We start from the raw sequence: 16,940 nt of genomic DNA, 5'->3' as shown, positions 1-16,940 counted from the left end.
CATTTCTAGAGGTCATACGGTATATACGTTTTACGTGTTTAAATTATGTCATACCTCTTTAATTTGCCGAAGCAAGGCATTTTTAATAGCAACTTCTTCTTTCATTTGATCAGAAGATAACCGTACGTAATCTCTACATCTATGTGGTTTTAGGTCCATCTTTTGATACAGTTTATCTTGAATAGTATGAAACAACATGTTCATTGTCCTAGGCAAAATACCAGTATTTTCTTCTGTACCTGAGAACACAATTTAATGAAAAATTATTTGAAGTTATTACTGGCAGGGAGTGGGAGGAAGGGATGTCAGAAGCCTTTCCCAGTGTCTTAAATACTCCTTCTTTAATACAAGGCAGGCAGGCATCAATAAGAATAAAATGGGTTAGATGTGGGAAGGGGATACCAGAGACTCTCAGTCATTACAACTACTCAAAGTCCTTGACACCAAATTTACTACTGTTCTCACTCAAGACCTGTTACACCCAAATATTAAGATACATATTCACAAAATATGAGATTAAAATAAAATGTAAAGTTCAAGTTTTCCCTGGCCTGATTCTTAATTTTCTTTTTTTTTTTTACTAATCTCAACTTGTAGGTGACTTTTTGTGATTTTTGTATCTTCTGATTTTTATCAGGCTGTTCCTTTGTACCTAAAGATACTGGTTTCAATTAAAAGATATGATACTAAAAATATGATACTAAAAAATAATCTTGGACATAACCTCAGTAAGTTCCTATATTCAAAGTTAATCCTTAGTAGCTGAGACAATCGAAAGGCCACCTAACAACCCCTCTGAGCATCAATTTCCTCATCTGTAAAATGGGGTTAATATCTGTAATACCTAACCTCATAGTATTATCAAATTTAAGGGAAATAAATAGTAAGAAAAAGACTATGTGAATGTTATTTCTCAGTGTAAAATAATTTTTATGTGATAAAATGAGAAACATTTCTATTAGTTAATTGGGACATAGCTAATGAGTATGCTATGAAAACTTAAGGATTATATTGCTACTTTTACCACATGAGGAAAAAATTTTAAGAGTTTCATCTTTACCTTGAAATGTATATGTTTTGCCAGAGTTGGTTACACCGTAAGTAAAAATCAGACGATTTTCTCCCCTCAAGAAGTCTTTCACTAGTTGCATAATACTCCCTTCAAAGAACTCTTTCTGTGTAGTTTCAGGACCAAATACCTAAAGGATCATTTCCAAGATAACTTTATATAAGTCAGTTAGAAATCACAAAGTTGTATCACTAACTTGGCAGTCACAGAACATATCCTCAATTCTGTTATTTCACAAATGAAAGACTGTGTCCAAGTATTTTTCTAAAACCACTCTGCTTTCGCCTTGCTATACCTTTGCTCAAACATTTCTTTTTCTTGAAATGACTTTCTTTTCCTCTTGTCCTCTGCCCCTCTCCCAACTGCTGAAATCCTACCTATCTCAACTGAATGCCACATGCATGAAGCTGTCTGACACCTACCAGGTATCATTGTTCCATCCCTTGAACTCCTTTGACTCCGTTTGCCCCCCTTCTGAGGCATTTATAACACTCCGCTCTGCATAATTGTTTTATTATGGTATTACAAAAAGACTGCCTCCAACCAAAGTCCTGATCTCATGGCTCATCATGGCATGGGGGAACCCTAGATCAGATCCTTAGAACAAGTCCCCTTCATAAAAAGATTTGTTCTGTAAAACTTGGACTCAGTCAAAAGGCCACACCCAAGGACCTAGGCCACATGTAGCCTCGAGGCCGAAGGTTCCCCACCCCTGCCCTAGGTTCTCAAAGGCTATTCTAGCAGAGCATAAGCTCTACCAGGTCATATCAAGCCAGAAGGGGACCAAGTACAGACCCCAAGTTTGCTCTCCAATGATCACCAATGTTCATCCAATGTTCAGAGAGGCTCTTTACCATGGTGGCTGCAGAGTAATGAATTACTTGGCCATAAATTTTTCAAAGACCATCTGCTAACTTAGAGAGGTTGCACTTTGTATTAGAAGAGTACTCATACCAAATAAGTAACAGACCTTTCAAGTGTTGAAATATGTAGCAGAAAGAGACTTAAATCATAAAGCCTGGATTCCAGTTCTGGGAATAAACACATATGGGTAAAACTAAAAGCCATTATCAGGTATGTAAGTAGTCAAAGGATCTGAATAAACAATTCTCAAAAGACAAACTGCAAGTCATCAACGACCATACGACAAACTGCAAGTCATCAACGACCATACGAAAAACTGCTCCAAATCACTAATAATAAGAGGAATGAAAATCCCCTCACACCCAGTAAATTGACAATTCTTGTCTTTGCCAGTATTGGAGGGGTTGTGAAGAGTCAGGCAAACTAATGCCCTACAGGTGGAGCTCTGAATTGGTCCAACTATTCTGAAAAGCAATTTGGAATTATTCTAAGAAAGTGACTAAAATATCTATACCCTTTGTTAGACATAAACTACAAGGAAATCAAAGATAAAAAGAAAGGCTCCACGAATCCCCAAATGTTTATAGCAGCACTTTCAGTAGTAGCAAAGAAACAAAAACAAAATAGATGGCCATCGACTGGGAAATGGTTAAACAAATTGTAGTATATAAATGGAATGTAACACTAATGTGTCAAGAAATTATGAATGTGAATAAAATTAGATGAATTCAGGGTTGGTTAAATAGCTCTACTCAAAGAACTAGTAACCATTGGTAATGGTTCAGTATAAATTTGGAGGCAGGTCTAAAGTAGTGCCCCAGAGATTTGGGTACTTGGTCCAGTGCTATTTAACATTTTTAGCAATGACTTGGATAAAGGGATGGATAGCATGCTCATCACTTCTGCAGACACAAAAGTGGGAATGATAGCTAACAATGAATGAGAGTCAGGATCCAAAAAGGTTAGTAGGCTAGGGCATCGAGTTGAATCTAATAAAATGAAATTCAGCAGGGATAAATGTATTCAGTCTGTTTCTAATTAGTCATTACTTTCAGCAAAGCTCTGTCTATTGTTATTCAGACAAAGCTCATCATCTCAGTATATACCCTATGAGAATTATTGTTCTTTACTACAACTGTACTTACCTTGGAAAAACTGAATTTCTGTGCCATCTGCCCGCAGCACTTTTCACTCAACCGACCAGCTAGACTCTGGGGATCTTTTAGTAGAATAGTATTTGAATCTTGAACATATACGCAGCCCTAGCACAGCAAAAACAAAAAAAAGTTAGTGATATTTTCTGCCCTTCTATTGAAGTTTAAAAGTGTCAAAAACATTTACAAACCTGGGAGTCATTTTCTTTTTCTGATGGTGTGAAAGGCCTTATCCTAAGGCAAACTTGTACATGGTCCTTGGACTGTAATGCACTTTCCTTAAAAGGGAAACAAAGTAGATTAAATAAGGAATTTTTAAAAATAATTACATTACCCTCACCTTCAATATTTGAAGGTGTATGATTTTGTCAGGTGAATGCTCCTTCTACTGACATTGATTCCAATGCCTGCCTGTGTAACTTGGTAAAGTCTTCATGAATTGTGTAGCCAAAACATTCAGGACCCTATAGACAATGATTATCTCTAAAGTTGGCTAGGTTGTTCCTTAGGCAATATCGTCCATCATGGGCCCAGTCTCCAAATAATTAGAGACCTTGAGCTGAAACATTAGCGCTTAAATTTTTTTTTCAATAGATCCACTTAAATTAGTAAATTAATACAATTATAAGATTTTTTTTAATATATTAGGAAATGGTTCTTTTAACACATCTTGGTTTATAGTTCTATTGTTAGAAACCATCTATCTGTTACCACCTCACTAGTATAATAGGTGTCTGATAAATACTTGTTGATGTTAGACTAAAAAATACATTTAAGGCTTTGCAAGGAATTTCTTAGAGCATTTATTGTATCCTGAGGCCAGAAGAGAAACTTAGAGAGATACCAAAGAAAAAAGCATTTTGATGACTGGTGGTATAACAAAATAAATCTAAAACTGTGACAAGTGAATTTCTGGCTCAGACTTCTTGTTACTACTATGATAAAAGGACATTGCCCTAGTCTCTATTTTAAGTTTGCAGACATTGTTCCTGCAAGCTCAAAGGTCATACCTACAAAATCAAGGCTGGAAAAAAAAGCCACAGCTCCTGTTTTATCAACTGGCAGGTATTCTTATCTTCCCCATTCTGTCACTTGTTTCCAGACATATATGCCCTTATCTTTCCCTCCTGCTTTCTGTAAAATTCCATTTTTATGCTGCTTATGCATTCACATTTTATATAAGGCTGTGGAAGCTGATACTGTGGGCACTCTGACTTTTCATACAGAGGAGCCTGTGCTCTGAGCATAAAAAAAAAATCTGCAGATACTTATCTCCGCATCTTGATTCGATGATTGGCAATAGTATCTAATTAATGGACCCCTTGGATAATTTTTATCTCACCTCTTCCCTCCATGAAAGTCTTACACTTATGCCTCACTACAGCATGGACATGACCCTGGGACCCTAAAAGCTATGCCAGGGAAACGCAAGCTCTGGCAGATCCTACCAAAGAGAAAGGACTCAGAATTGCAACAGCAATGGACCAAATATCTGTCAGCAGTGGACCTGCCTAGCTAAGTTTAGAGAAGCGTATTATCACCCAGGTGGCCACAGTATGATGTATTTGGAGACACAGCAACTCTTTTTTTTTAATATATTTTCCCCCAATTACATGTTAAAACAATTTGTTAACATTTGTTTTTTTTTCCTAAAGTTCTGAGTTCCAAATTCTATCCTGCTTTCCCTCCCTACCCTCCCCCCTCCTTGGGATGGTAAGCAATCAGATATAGGTTATACACACATAGCAACTCTTTTAAAACACAGTCTATTAATCCACAGTAGATACTGTAATCTGCTTTGCTGGAGGGAGCATCCACACCGATAAAATCACAAATTCTATCACACAATATTGGTATAATTGCATATTTAAGCTTTCTTACAAACTAAATAAAATTTTATGTTGAGTTAGCAAGATATACAGAATAAGACTCTGTGCTATACAAGACAAGAAATGAAGTGTTAGATATGGTTTGCCCATTTGCCTAGCCTTTGCTGGTTTTGAATTGTTCTCATCCTTTACTCTTCATATGTTACTAACTTGGCAACAACATATTAATAAGTAGGCTAAAAACCTGAACAGAGAGACTAGAAGATATTTAGTACTGGGCTTCAAGAGATCCTTTGTGTCCCACCATAAATAACAAGGGGAACTTTCCCAAACAGGATCTGTGACGTTCAAATATTTACTGCGTCCAGGTAAGGAAAGGTGTATACATCCAGGTTTGGGGGTCAACCTAATAGGCAAAGAGTATGCAGTTTCATGTGTTTTGTCACCTTCATTTCTGAGAAGTTAAAGCGTGCTTTACCAACAAGCCTCAAGTTTTTTGATTCTTACAACTCCAAAGGCTCTTGTAGCCTACCTCTACCTACAGAGAGAAATCAGCCCTGCATCTGTACCTTAAAGAAGCATTATCACCAGCCACTGTTTAAAGATCCTGTTCCCCTTAAGATGATGAAAGATATAAAATGAGGAATCCAAAATCACCAGCTTAGGATCAACTACAAAAATCCTAACTGATCACAGGCCTCCTCTTCATTCAACTGGAATCTGAAACAGGAATGGAAAGCTAAGGAGGTATTAGTGTGACCACCCCAGCCAAGGGACTGTACTGTCAATAGTAAAATCTCCCCAGGGAAATAAAAGGTTTTCTAACAAAAAAACATTGGAAATCCTATCAAACATCATAGATAGCCCAGGAAGTAGAAATGAACCTGTTTATATGACCAAAAGAGCTTTTTCAAATACTATATAGTTTTAATCTTTAAATCTCTCTTCAAATTCCTCCAAAGAAGTTTAGAATAATATTTGAGTAACAAACTTAGAATGAATTTGAATGAGGGAATCTCCTTAATATCATCTAACTATGTATAAATACAAATAGAAATAGAATAGAACCAGCTCACTAGTTATAGAATAGCTATCTAGTATCAACAAGTGGCTTACGTATTAATAAATAAAAACTTTCCAGCTGAATCAGCATATTGATCAACATGCTGATGTTTCTACCAGACTTACCTCAGAGCTAGATGCAACCAAGGAAAATTCATGGGACAGGTCAAGCTTAATGTCATCAACATCTATTCCTGTAGGCCTTTCAACTGGTTCAGCACTAACAAGATAGGATGGTCTTTGAACCAATGCTCCATCTGAAATAGATTCCATTCTGCAAGAATAAACCCAACTACATTAGAACAAAGAGATTTTTTTGGTAACCTAACCCACACTTGAAAATCATATTCTCCCATACATTTCTCCCTACTCATTCCCCATCGAAAAAGAAAAGAAAAATCAATTCAGGATTTTGACAGCACCTACTATGTGCCAGGTACCATGATAGACACTGGGCATAAAAAAGATAACTGATTCTCTTTCCTTAAGGAATTTTCATTTTTCCAGAATGGCAAGATGTACACAAATCCAAAGATAAGATCCAGACAAAGTGCTCTAGGAAAATTTCAGAAAAGAGAGAATAGCTGGTGGGAGTAGAGACTATGCAAAGTGGATTTAAGGCAGGCTTCAGGCTTCACAGAGGATGTAATACCTAAGCTGAGCTTCACGGGAAGGTTTATGAAAAGAAATCCAAAGTAACATTCTAAAGGAGGGGACAGAAGGGACCGACAAAAGAACAAAAGCAAGATAGCAACATGTTAAGTTCACAAAACATTTAGTATTACTTCAATCTGGTTGGAATGGAGCCTTGATGAAGAGGAATAACGCAAAACCAGGTAATAAAAGGTCTTTAATGCCAGGCTGGGTTTGCATTTTTATCAGGTGAACAATAGGGCTAAGGGTTTTTGAGCATGTGAATGACATGACCAGACCTGTGATTGAAGAAAATGATTTTGCCATCTATGTGAAGACGGACTGAAAAAGGAAGGAAGTGAAGGCAGACAGATCACGAGTTGTATTACAGCAGCCCAAGTGTGAGGAGATAAGGGTCAAAACTAGTATAGGAGCAGTGTATATGTTAGCAGGATTTAGCAAGTGATAGGATGTGAAAGATGAGGGAAAAGAAGTCAATGACAGTTCCAAGAATTCAAACCAGGATGACCAGATGGTACCAATCAAATTCAAATAAGCATTTATTAATCACTGCTATGTGCAAAATATGATGCTGAATACAAGAGAGACAAAGAAAAATTAAACAGCTCCTGCCCTCAAGGAGCTTACATCAACTAGGTATGCATATAAGACAAATACCAAATAATTTCATGAGGGAGAAAGAAATAACAACTGAGGGTGGGAGTCGGGTGAAGGAGTAAAATATCAGAAAAAAGACTGGCCCAGGAGCTAGCACCAGAGCTGAGGTACATAATGAGATACCTGTCAAGACCTAATTTCTGCCAGGCTGCTTTCCAGTTTTCACAGCAAATTCTGCTCAATAGTGAGCATTTACTTCTGGGATTTGGGATCTCTAAATCTACTGAATACAATGCTAATGTTTGTTTGCTTCTCAATGCTGTATACCTATTCTATTCAACTTGTTTTCTAGTTTTTACCCAGTAACAAAAAGTTTAATAACTATTGCTCCACAGTATAATTTGAGACCAGGTACTGCCTTTCCCCCCCAACTTTTTCATTATTTCCCTTGAGATTCTTGACGTTTTGTTCCCCCAGATGAATTCTGTAATTTTTTCTAGCTCTATAATCTTTTGGTAGTTTGAATGGCATGGCACTGGAAGATGTAAATTAATTTAGGGAGTACAGTAATTTTTATTATATTGGTACAGGCCTAATCATAAGCAATTACTATTTCTCCAGTTATTTAGGTCTGCATTTCTGTAAATTTCTTTAGTGGTTGTATTCATGCAGCTCTTGTGTGTGTGACTTAGCAGGCAGACTCCCAGATATTTGACTATGTTCTATAATTATTTTGAATGGAACTTCTGTTTCTATCTCTTCCTGCTGGTTTGTTTTTTTTTTTTTTACAGTATACCAAAAAGCTGATGATTTATGTGGGTTTATTTTATTGAAGTTACTAAAATTGTTGCAATTAGTATTTTAGAAGACTGAGGTTCTCAAAATAAACCATCAAATCATTTACAAAGAGCAATAGTTTTGTTCCTCTTTGCCTGTGCATATTCCTTCCATTTCTTTTTCCTGACTTCTTCCTTTAGCATTATTAGCACTGCAAGAAATCAGAGTGGTGGTAAAAGACATCTTTGCTGTATCCTATATTCTTATAGGGAAGGCCTCTAGCATTTTGTCATATATGTTGGTGTCCCTTAATATGCTGTTTACATTAAGGAAAGGTTCACTTATTCTTATGCTTTTTTGTTTTGGTTTTTTTATAGAAAAGAGTGTTGTATTTTGTCAAGCTCTTTCAGTATGTATGGATATAATTATGTGATGTTTGTTATCTATTAATATGTTTCATTATGTTAGTTTTCCTTATAGTGGATCAACAATGTATTCTTCGTATCTATCTACCAGGACATATGTATAACTTTTTAATTTTATATATATCTTTGTGCTAATATTCAAATTTTTTGCATAAATATTCATTAGGGATATTTATCTTAGTTTTATTTCTCAGCTTTGTTTCTCTCTAGTCGAGGTACCAAAACCATATGTGAATCACAGATATTTGATAAGATCCCTTCTTTTGCTAAATTTATAAACAGCTTATATAATACTGGAATTAACTATTTTTGCAAAGTTTAATAGAATTCATTTATAAAACCATCTAAAGGTCCTATGACTTTTTTTTATTAGTTCACCTATGGCTTATTCAATTTATTTTTGTGAAACTATTTCTCATTCTGTTACTCTAGGTATTTTATATTTTTAAGTATTCATAAATTTCATCTAATTATTTATGGCAATAATTGGGCAAAATAATTTCTGATAATCAGACTAGCTAACTTTATCAGTTGTTGTGTTGGTGTGTATGTGTTCAACCTTTCTCTAAATTTTATAATATCTTTGTGTTTATTTGGGGTTTTTTGATGTGTTGCTTTTCTAGTTTTGTGGTTTTTTTTAGCTACGAACCCAATTCAACAACCTGTTCACTCTCTTTTGTTGATGAAGGTGTTGGGCAATACATATTTTAACATTAGGGATTGCTATGGCTCCATCCCAAGAGTTTTGGTATGTCATCACATCATTGTCATTTTTTTTGATGAAATCAGCTGTTTCTATGATTTGTCCTTGACTCCGTTCTTTGTTGTTTGTTAAGTCATGTCTGACTTTTCATGACACCATGGACCCTCTGTGCATGAGATTTTCTTGGGAAGGATACTGGAACAGTTTGCCATTTCTTGCTCCAGTTTTATGCAGGAAGGGGTTAAGTAGCTTATCCAAGGTCACATAGCTAATAATAAGCGTGTGAGATCAGATTTGAACTATTTTTCTGGTCTGAGTCCAGGCCCAGTGTTCTTATTCACTGCACCATCTAGATACCCTGTTCTTGAGCTGCGTCAATTCTTTGGGATTAAATAATTAAATTTCCAATTAAGCTTTAATCCTTTCTTCAAAGGCCTTTTATTGAACATGATATTTAGTGCATTCTTGTTAGTAAAGGATGTTATTTAATAGTTCTGCCTTTATGCTTCTGAGGTTTTTTATATTCAAATATATAATCAATTTTTGTAAAGATATCATGCACAACTGAGAAATATGTATACTCCTTTCTATTCCTAGTCAGCAGTAACCATAGATCTATTATATTTAACTTTTTGAAAATTTTATTATATTCTTTAACTTTCTTCTTGTTTACCTTTTTGTTAGATTTGTCTAAATCTGAAAGATGTTATTATTATATCATTATATATTACAATTTTACTGTCGACTTCTCCCCATGCATAAATTAACTTTTTCTTTAAGTATTTGGATGTTATGCCATTCAGTGTTTATACTAATTCATAGTATTTATCCTTGTATTGATATTATTAATCCTTTGTCCATAATGCATTTAAGTTTAAGATAATTTTCTTGTTTATCTCACTTAGAGACCTAGGTAGTACATTGAACTTGGAATCAGGAAAATCTCAGTTCCAATACTGCCTTAGTCACTTGAGAACTGCTGTGTGACAATGGCCGAGTCACTTAACCACTCTCAGCTTCATTTTCCTAATCTGTAAAATGGGGATAATAACTCCACTTACTTCACAAAGTTGTTGTAAAGATCAAGTAAGTTGGGGCTGCTAGGTAACACAGTGGATAGAGCACCAGCCCTGAAGTCAGGAGGACCCCAGTTCAAATCCATCCTCAAAACACTTGACACTTGCTAGCTGTTTGACCCTGGGCAAGTCACTTAACTCTGACTGCCTCAGCCAAAAAAAAAAAAATGAGCAACATGTAAAGCACTTTGGTTGTGAGGATCAAATGACATAAAAATTGTAAAGCACTTTAACAGAGTGACTGGCACATAGTAAGTACTATGTAAATATTAGCTATTATCATATATAAATGATAAATATTATTATTTTAATCATGTCTGGTTGTTGCTTTGTCTGAGACCATAACTGCTACCCTACTTTTTTGAGTTCACTAAAAGAATAATAGAAATTATTTCTGCCCCTTATAATTTATTGTTGGATCCTGCTTTCTAAGACATTCTGCTATTCTTTTCTATTTCATACATGAGTTCATCCCATTCATATTCAGTTATGATTAACAGTGTATTTCCCTCCATTTTCTTATACTTTACTTTTTCCTCCTTATCCCCTACTTCCCTCTTTACAAAGAAGGTAGTAGTGAGAAAGGGTGCTCAACACTAAGAAGACATCTGCTTCTGCTCTACTGCCCCTGTCCTCTCTATGTTGCCTGGACCCCTAAGCACAGATTTTTATTCTTTATCTCTTTCCCTTTAATTCTCCATTGATGATTCACCCTCCAAAACTGGAGTTTGATTTAAAACTAATCCCCACCCCCATCACCTCACCCTGTTTGCTCTGACTTCTCATCATGGCTTGAAAATAACCCTGGATTCTCTAAGGTTATAGGTCAATTATTACAAGTTTTGGTAAGTCAATCTCGGGAGGCCTTCAGTACAGGCCTACCAACAGACTGTTTCACTGACAAGCCAGCATATTCAAAAGATGAGTACATACATCAGAAGGTTGGTCATTAAGTAATTAATTTCTTGTCTAGGTAATTATGTAATGCTTTGAATTTGTTTTGCCTAGGCACGCGTTTGTAACAATTTTTTTTCTTGCTTTCTCAAAGAGGGGGGAGAGGTAGGAGGCAGAGAATTCAAAGCTGAAAATAAAATAAAATTTATTTTTAAAATAAAATTTAAATAAAATGCAATTAAGAGTACCCCTCCCAAAAAAACTTCTTGGACAGGGCAACTCATACGACAAATAAAACAGAGGGTACACTTATACTGCAGGATCCCCTTAAAAAGAAATTTAACCCCCCTTCCTGATAAGGAAATGTAATTATCCTAAAACTTTCAAAGATATCACATAAAAAAATTCCAATTAGTTTCTGTTTCAATGCAGTGAAATACTTCAAAGCCACCCTTTGACCCAGCAATAGCACTTCTAGGGCTATATCCCAAAGAGATCATACAAATGGGAAATGGACCCACATGTACAAAAATATTTATAGCAGCTCTTTTTGTGGTGGCAAAGAAATGGAAATTGAGAGGATGCCCTTCAATTGGGGAATGGCTGAACAAGTTGTGGTACATGAATGTAATGGAATACTATTGTGCTATAAGAAATGATGAGCAGGCAGACTTCAGAAAAACCTGGAAAGGCTTGTGTGGTCTGATGCTGAGTGAAGTGAGCAGAACCAAGAGAATGTTGTACACAGTAACAGCCATGTTGTGCAATGACTAATACTGATAGACTAACCCTTCTCAGCAATACAAGGATCTAAGACATCTCCAAAGGCCTCATGATGGAAAATGCTATCCACGTCCAAAGAAAGAACTATGGAGTTTGAATGCAGATTGAAGAACACTATTTGCTATCTTTTTTTTCTTCTGTTGTGTTTTGTTTCCTCTTTCTGGTGGTTCCTCCTATTAGTTCTAATTCTTACTTACAACATCACTAATGTGAAAATATGTTTAATAGGAATATATATGTATAGCCTATATCAGATTTCATGCCGTCTTGGGGAGAGAAGTGGGAAGAGAGGGGGAGAAAAATGTTAAACTCAAAAGCTTATGAAAGTGATTGTTGATAATTCAAAATAAATTAATTTAAAAAAAAAGAAATACTTCAAAACCAGAGGCTCATCCTCATATAGCAAATTTATAGCACTGCGAGAAAACTGCAGTAATCTTTGGGGATGGGAAGCAAGGTCAAAATTGGGCCACACTTTTAACATCTTCCTGCTTGCCAATATAACTTATAAAGCTCTTCCCAAAAAATATACCATCACAAATTCTTGAAAATGATGACATACTGCTTCTCATTCAACTAATAATCGTAGTGCAAGTGAGATATGAGTGGACTGAATATAACAATGATGCACCTATGACAAATTGACTGTGATCTATAACAATGTTTTAAATACTGACATTCAAAGAATACTGAAAAGGGGTGGTAAAGAAAGTAATTTTCCAGAGAGTTAAAAAAATTTTAGATTGCCTCAGCTCTTAATTACCAATGTAGAAAAAGAAAGCAAGAAGAAAAACACGTTACTCAACTCATAGGAACACAGTAGAAGAGATGGGATCCTGTGATCTGGAGGCAACACAGTGCAATGGAAAGGGCCTCTAGTGTCAAAAATCCTGCCTCTGGTGCTTAGCCCCTAGGTGGCCTCTGCAAGTCATTTCAGCTCTCAGAGCCTCAATTTCCTCATTTGTGATGTGAAGGTCTAGAAACCAGTTCTAGACCTCTGAGTCTTTCTTCCAAAGTCAGTCCTTCACCCACTACTCCATGCTGTCTCCTCCAATGGAACATAAGCTCTGAATGGGAAGAGATCCTTTTTGTCTCTGTCTTTGTATCCCCTGGCTTACACAGTGCTTGGCACAAAGTGATTGCACCCCACCTTCATAAGAGGGCAATAAGAATTCAAAGAGCAAACTAATACAAGTATTCTTTTTCAAGAAAAAGGTTCAGGGCAACTCCTGGCGTCAATTACACATTCAACCTTATCCACCATCCATTGTACATTTCACATAGAACATTAACCTATTTCCCATCAAAAATAGTACAAATAAATACTTAAGGTTAACAAGCTTCACTTACCTGAAAAATTTATGTTGGCCAGTGCATTCCACAATTTAAACTATGAAATGAGATACCTCTGTCCCCGAGGCCTGGAACCAGCCAAGCTGCTTTACTTTACCCTAAGACAGGCCTGCACAACCTGTGGCCCTCATGTTGCCATGCCAAAGGATTTCAGGCAGCCCTCTCTACATTTTTCATGGGCTGAAGGAAATCCTTTGGTGTGCCACAAGTGGTGGGGGCCGTAAGCGGCCTGTGGGCTGCAGGTTGTGCAGGCCTGCTCTAAGACCAGCTCCCCTCCAGCAATTCAATAGCCAGGGCCTATTAGAAAAGAGGTATTGGGGTATCTAGGTAGCGCAGTGGATAAAGCACCCGACCTGGAGTCTGGAACACCTGAGTTCAAATCCAGCCTCAGACACATAATATTTACTAGCTGTGTGACCCTGGGCAAGTCACTTAATCCCATTGCCTAACAAAAAAAAAAAAAAAAAGTGTGTCAACCTCCTTCCCTAGCACTTGGATCATCATCCTATAACTTTCCAAATCCAAATAGCCCTCCCTGGCCATGACTCCCCTATATATGTATTCTTGTCCAATTAAAACATAAGCACCTTGAATATACACACTATTTTCTGCTTTTGCATACAAAGAGCTTGACGCATAATAAGTTCATTTTAGGAGACTTGCTTGGAACTGGTTTGATTTAACACTTGCTGTTTGTGCTTCATTATCAAAGAGGGCCATGACATCAGGGAGGTGATACCACAACAAGCAAATGAATTGGATTTAAGTGAAGGAGGGCTGTGCAAAGTCACCAGCCTCACTTTCTCCTTCGGAGCCATCTGGGTCCAGTGGCCAGTTATGGATCAGGACAACTGAAGATGGCCCAGGAAGCAGTGGAGGACCTTGGCCTTTTCAAGCTAAGGTCTTTAACAAGTCTCAGTTTGACTGAAGCAGTGCCCATTTGGTAATTAAGGCTTAATTTTTAAAATGAGGCAAAGAATGGCCTCTTAAAAAAAAAAGATCTGGGAGGGGAAGACCCTCTGGGTTTCTGGACAAAACAGAAACAATCATTATTTACATTCATCCTGAGCCAATCAGGGTCCAATGACCAAGTAGTGCTTGGTCTGGGACCACAGTGATTTGGGGTTAAGGCTGGTCTTTAAGAGAAAAAAAAAAAGTTTTAGAGATTAAAATTTATATTCCCTTTGGGGAGAGCACTGGCAAGTAATAGAGTGATACCCTATGTGGAGAGAGAAGAAAGAAAAGAGAGAGATAAAAAGGAAGGAAGGAAGGAAGGGAGGAAGGGAGGGAGGGAGGGAGGAAGGGAAAAGAAAGAAAGCCATGTTGCCCACCTGGAAGTTTGGTCCCTAGTGGGCAGCTTCTTCTCTACTCACAGGGGATGCTGTTTGTCCTTCTTTCTCAAAGAGGACCACGACATCAGGGAAGTGATACCATGACAAGCAAGTGAAGATTTGACACTTTAATAAATTATGAGAAGGGAAGACATGAGGAAGTTTACAGAAAACCCAATTTATCTTGGTGCTTTGGTTAACAATTTAACATATCTTACCAAGTTAATAGGCAGAAAAACCCATAGGCTTGTTAAGTAAAATAACCAAAGAATTACATGTCCTCATGTAGTTAGAAAAATGAATCACTGCTTTTAAAAAGCTGTGTTTGTGCCTCCAGAAAATGAAACATATTATACATCTTGGTTACATAGATGATGCATCAGGGCTTACCATGAATGCACTTCTCTGTGTCTTTCACTTGGCAATTTATCAGAAGAACAGAAGCATTACAAGGTATTACTGGAACTTATTCTCTTATATCTTTACATTGTTCTTTTTTTTTCTTTCCCAAATGTAAACTCCCAGAGGGCAGGAACAATGTCTTTTTACTTCTGTGTATCCCCTACAACAACTTGAACAGGAACCTGCACTGTGTACAGATGTCCTGGCAGATTCTTTTCTCAAAGGGATGATTGAGGATGGAAGGAATCCAGATCTGAGTCCTAAATAGTGACCAATGATCAGCACTGTCTTTCTAGCTAATGACTTAACTTGTCACTTAAATTAAATACATCTCTGCTACCCAAAGGGCAAACTACTCATGTTCTGCCAGTTGAGGGCTGAAACTACTATTTTTCTCCTTGGAAATAGTTCTCATTTTAGGGAAAAACTCTATTTTCCTGTTCCTATATTTCCAAAGAATAAGTGGTTTCTGCATTTCACATATATTATGCATATATATTCTGTATATTCATATATATTATGAATATAACTTTCACAAATGCTTCTTAACCTCTCAGGGGTTTCTTATAACTTAGAATTTTTCTTGCAAATTTACAACTTAAAGATCTTCCAAAATGTGATGTTTCATAGTAAGTCTAGCTGTGTTTGATCAACTCTCATGCTTCCTCAAGGTGTGGTGGCGTAAAGGCAAGCTCTAGCTGGTATCAGGAAGCTGGAAAGGCTTCAAGAATAACATTAAGACTATTCAGGCTGTTTTCCAAGAAGCAACTTAGCTAAGTTTGGAGAGTTTTATTATTACTAGGTTGGTCTGCAAGGATAATGCTACCATAGCAACTCTTAAAAAAAAAGATTTAACTAGATAAACATCAACAAACATGACTATATTTCTCTGTACCTGCAATTCTTAACTTTGGAGCTATGAATTTGGTTTTTTAAAAAAATCTTTACAAGTGTGTTTCAACATAGTTGGTTTCCTTTATAATCCTATGTATTATATTTTTTGCATTTTAAAACATTATTCTGAGGAATCTATAAATTTTCACCAAACTGCCAGGTGTCCATCACACAAAAAAAGGTTAAGTAAGAATTCCTGCCATACACAAAGAATAGAAAAAGAGGATTATATATGAAACTGTGAATTTATAATATATATTTTTTTTCTTTTTAGGTACATGTTAAATTTAACATGGTAGCACCAACCCTATCCTCCTTGTGTTAACAGCTTTTGAAGACCCTCTATCAAGACACAGAGGGTTTGCTCAGTGGAAGTATTGCTCACAAAATGAAAATCATAGATCCTTGAAGTACAGAAGCCACTAAAGCATTAATTTGAGCCAACTATGATTATATCTAAACCTGGAAGAAAAATAAAATTCATAGAAGAATTATATACCGCCAACAGTTCCTGTTCACTGAACCAAGGAAAGAGAGAGGAGGAGGGAGGAAGGGAGGAGGCGGAAAAGGAAGGAAGTAGCATTTACATAGCACTTGACAGTTTGCAAAATGCTTAACAAATAATATCTCATTTTACCCTGACAGCAACCCTGGGAGGTAAATGCAATTATTATCCTCATTTTACAGATGAGGAAACTGAGAAGAAGGATGTTAAGTGACTTGCCCGGGGTCACACATGCATCTAATAAGCATCTGAGGCTGCTTTTGAACTCATCTGTCAGATGTAGGGGTTGGAGCTAAGGAAGGAAGGGGGAAGGAAGGAGGGAGGGAGAGAGAAAAGAAGGAAGGAAGGAAGGAAAGGGGAAACTGAGGTCTCGCAGGTGAAAGGGGTTGCCCAAGGTCCGCTCAGGAAGCAGGAGTCCCTTCCCCAGCAGCCAAAGGTAAACAGACCCTCCCTCCGATCCCCCGCCAGCCCCGCCCCGCCTCCCGCGGCGTCCTCCCCACCCCAAGCTCTCCGACCGGCCCCATCCTCCGGAAGCAAAGCAACGCCGCCCTCAGGCCGCTTATCACAC

At 37.0% G+C, this 16,940-nt stretch overlaps 1 protein-coding gene across 4 annotated transcripts in view; it reads right to left on the bottom strand.

Annotated features, from left to right (window-relative positions):
• The window catches only part of KIF20B (kinesin family member 20B), a 99,175-nt gene that overhangs the window by 81,914 nt on the left and 321 nt on the right, over window positions 1-16,940 (bottom strand). For all 4 annotated transcript variants that reach the window (XM_027839876.1, XM_027839878.1, XM_027839875.1 and 1 more), the window contains exons 2-6: window positions 6,105-6,252; window positions 3,279-3,365; window positions 3,079-3,195; window positions 1,061-1,199; window positions 55-239 (exon numbers count right to left, since the gene is read on the bottom strand). In XM_027839876.1, the coding sequence (XP_027695677.1) occupies window positions 55-239; window positions 1,061-1,199; window positions 3,079-3,195; window positions 3,279-3,365; window positions 6,105-6,251 (675 nt within the window). In that variant the 5' untranslated portion in view covers window position 6,252. The remainder of the gene's footprint in view (window positions 1-54; window positions 240-1,060; window positions 1,200-3,078; window positions 3,196-3,278; window positions 3,366-6,104; window positions 6,253-16,940) is intronic.

Source organism: Vombatus ursinus, unplaced genomic scaffold (assembly GCF_900497805.2).
Source record: "Vombatus ursinus unplaced genomic scaffold, bare-nosed wombat genome assembly UNPS02014833.1, whole genome shotgun sequence".
Classification (NCBI taxonomy): Eukaryota; Metazoa; Chordata; class Mammalia; order Diprotodontia; family Vombatidae; genus Vombatus; species Vombatus ursinus.
This window is presented reverse-complemented; position numbering and strand designations above follow the sequence as displayed.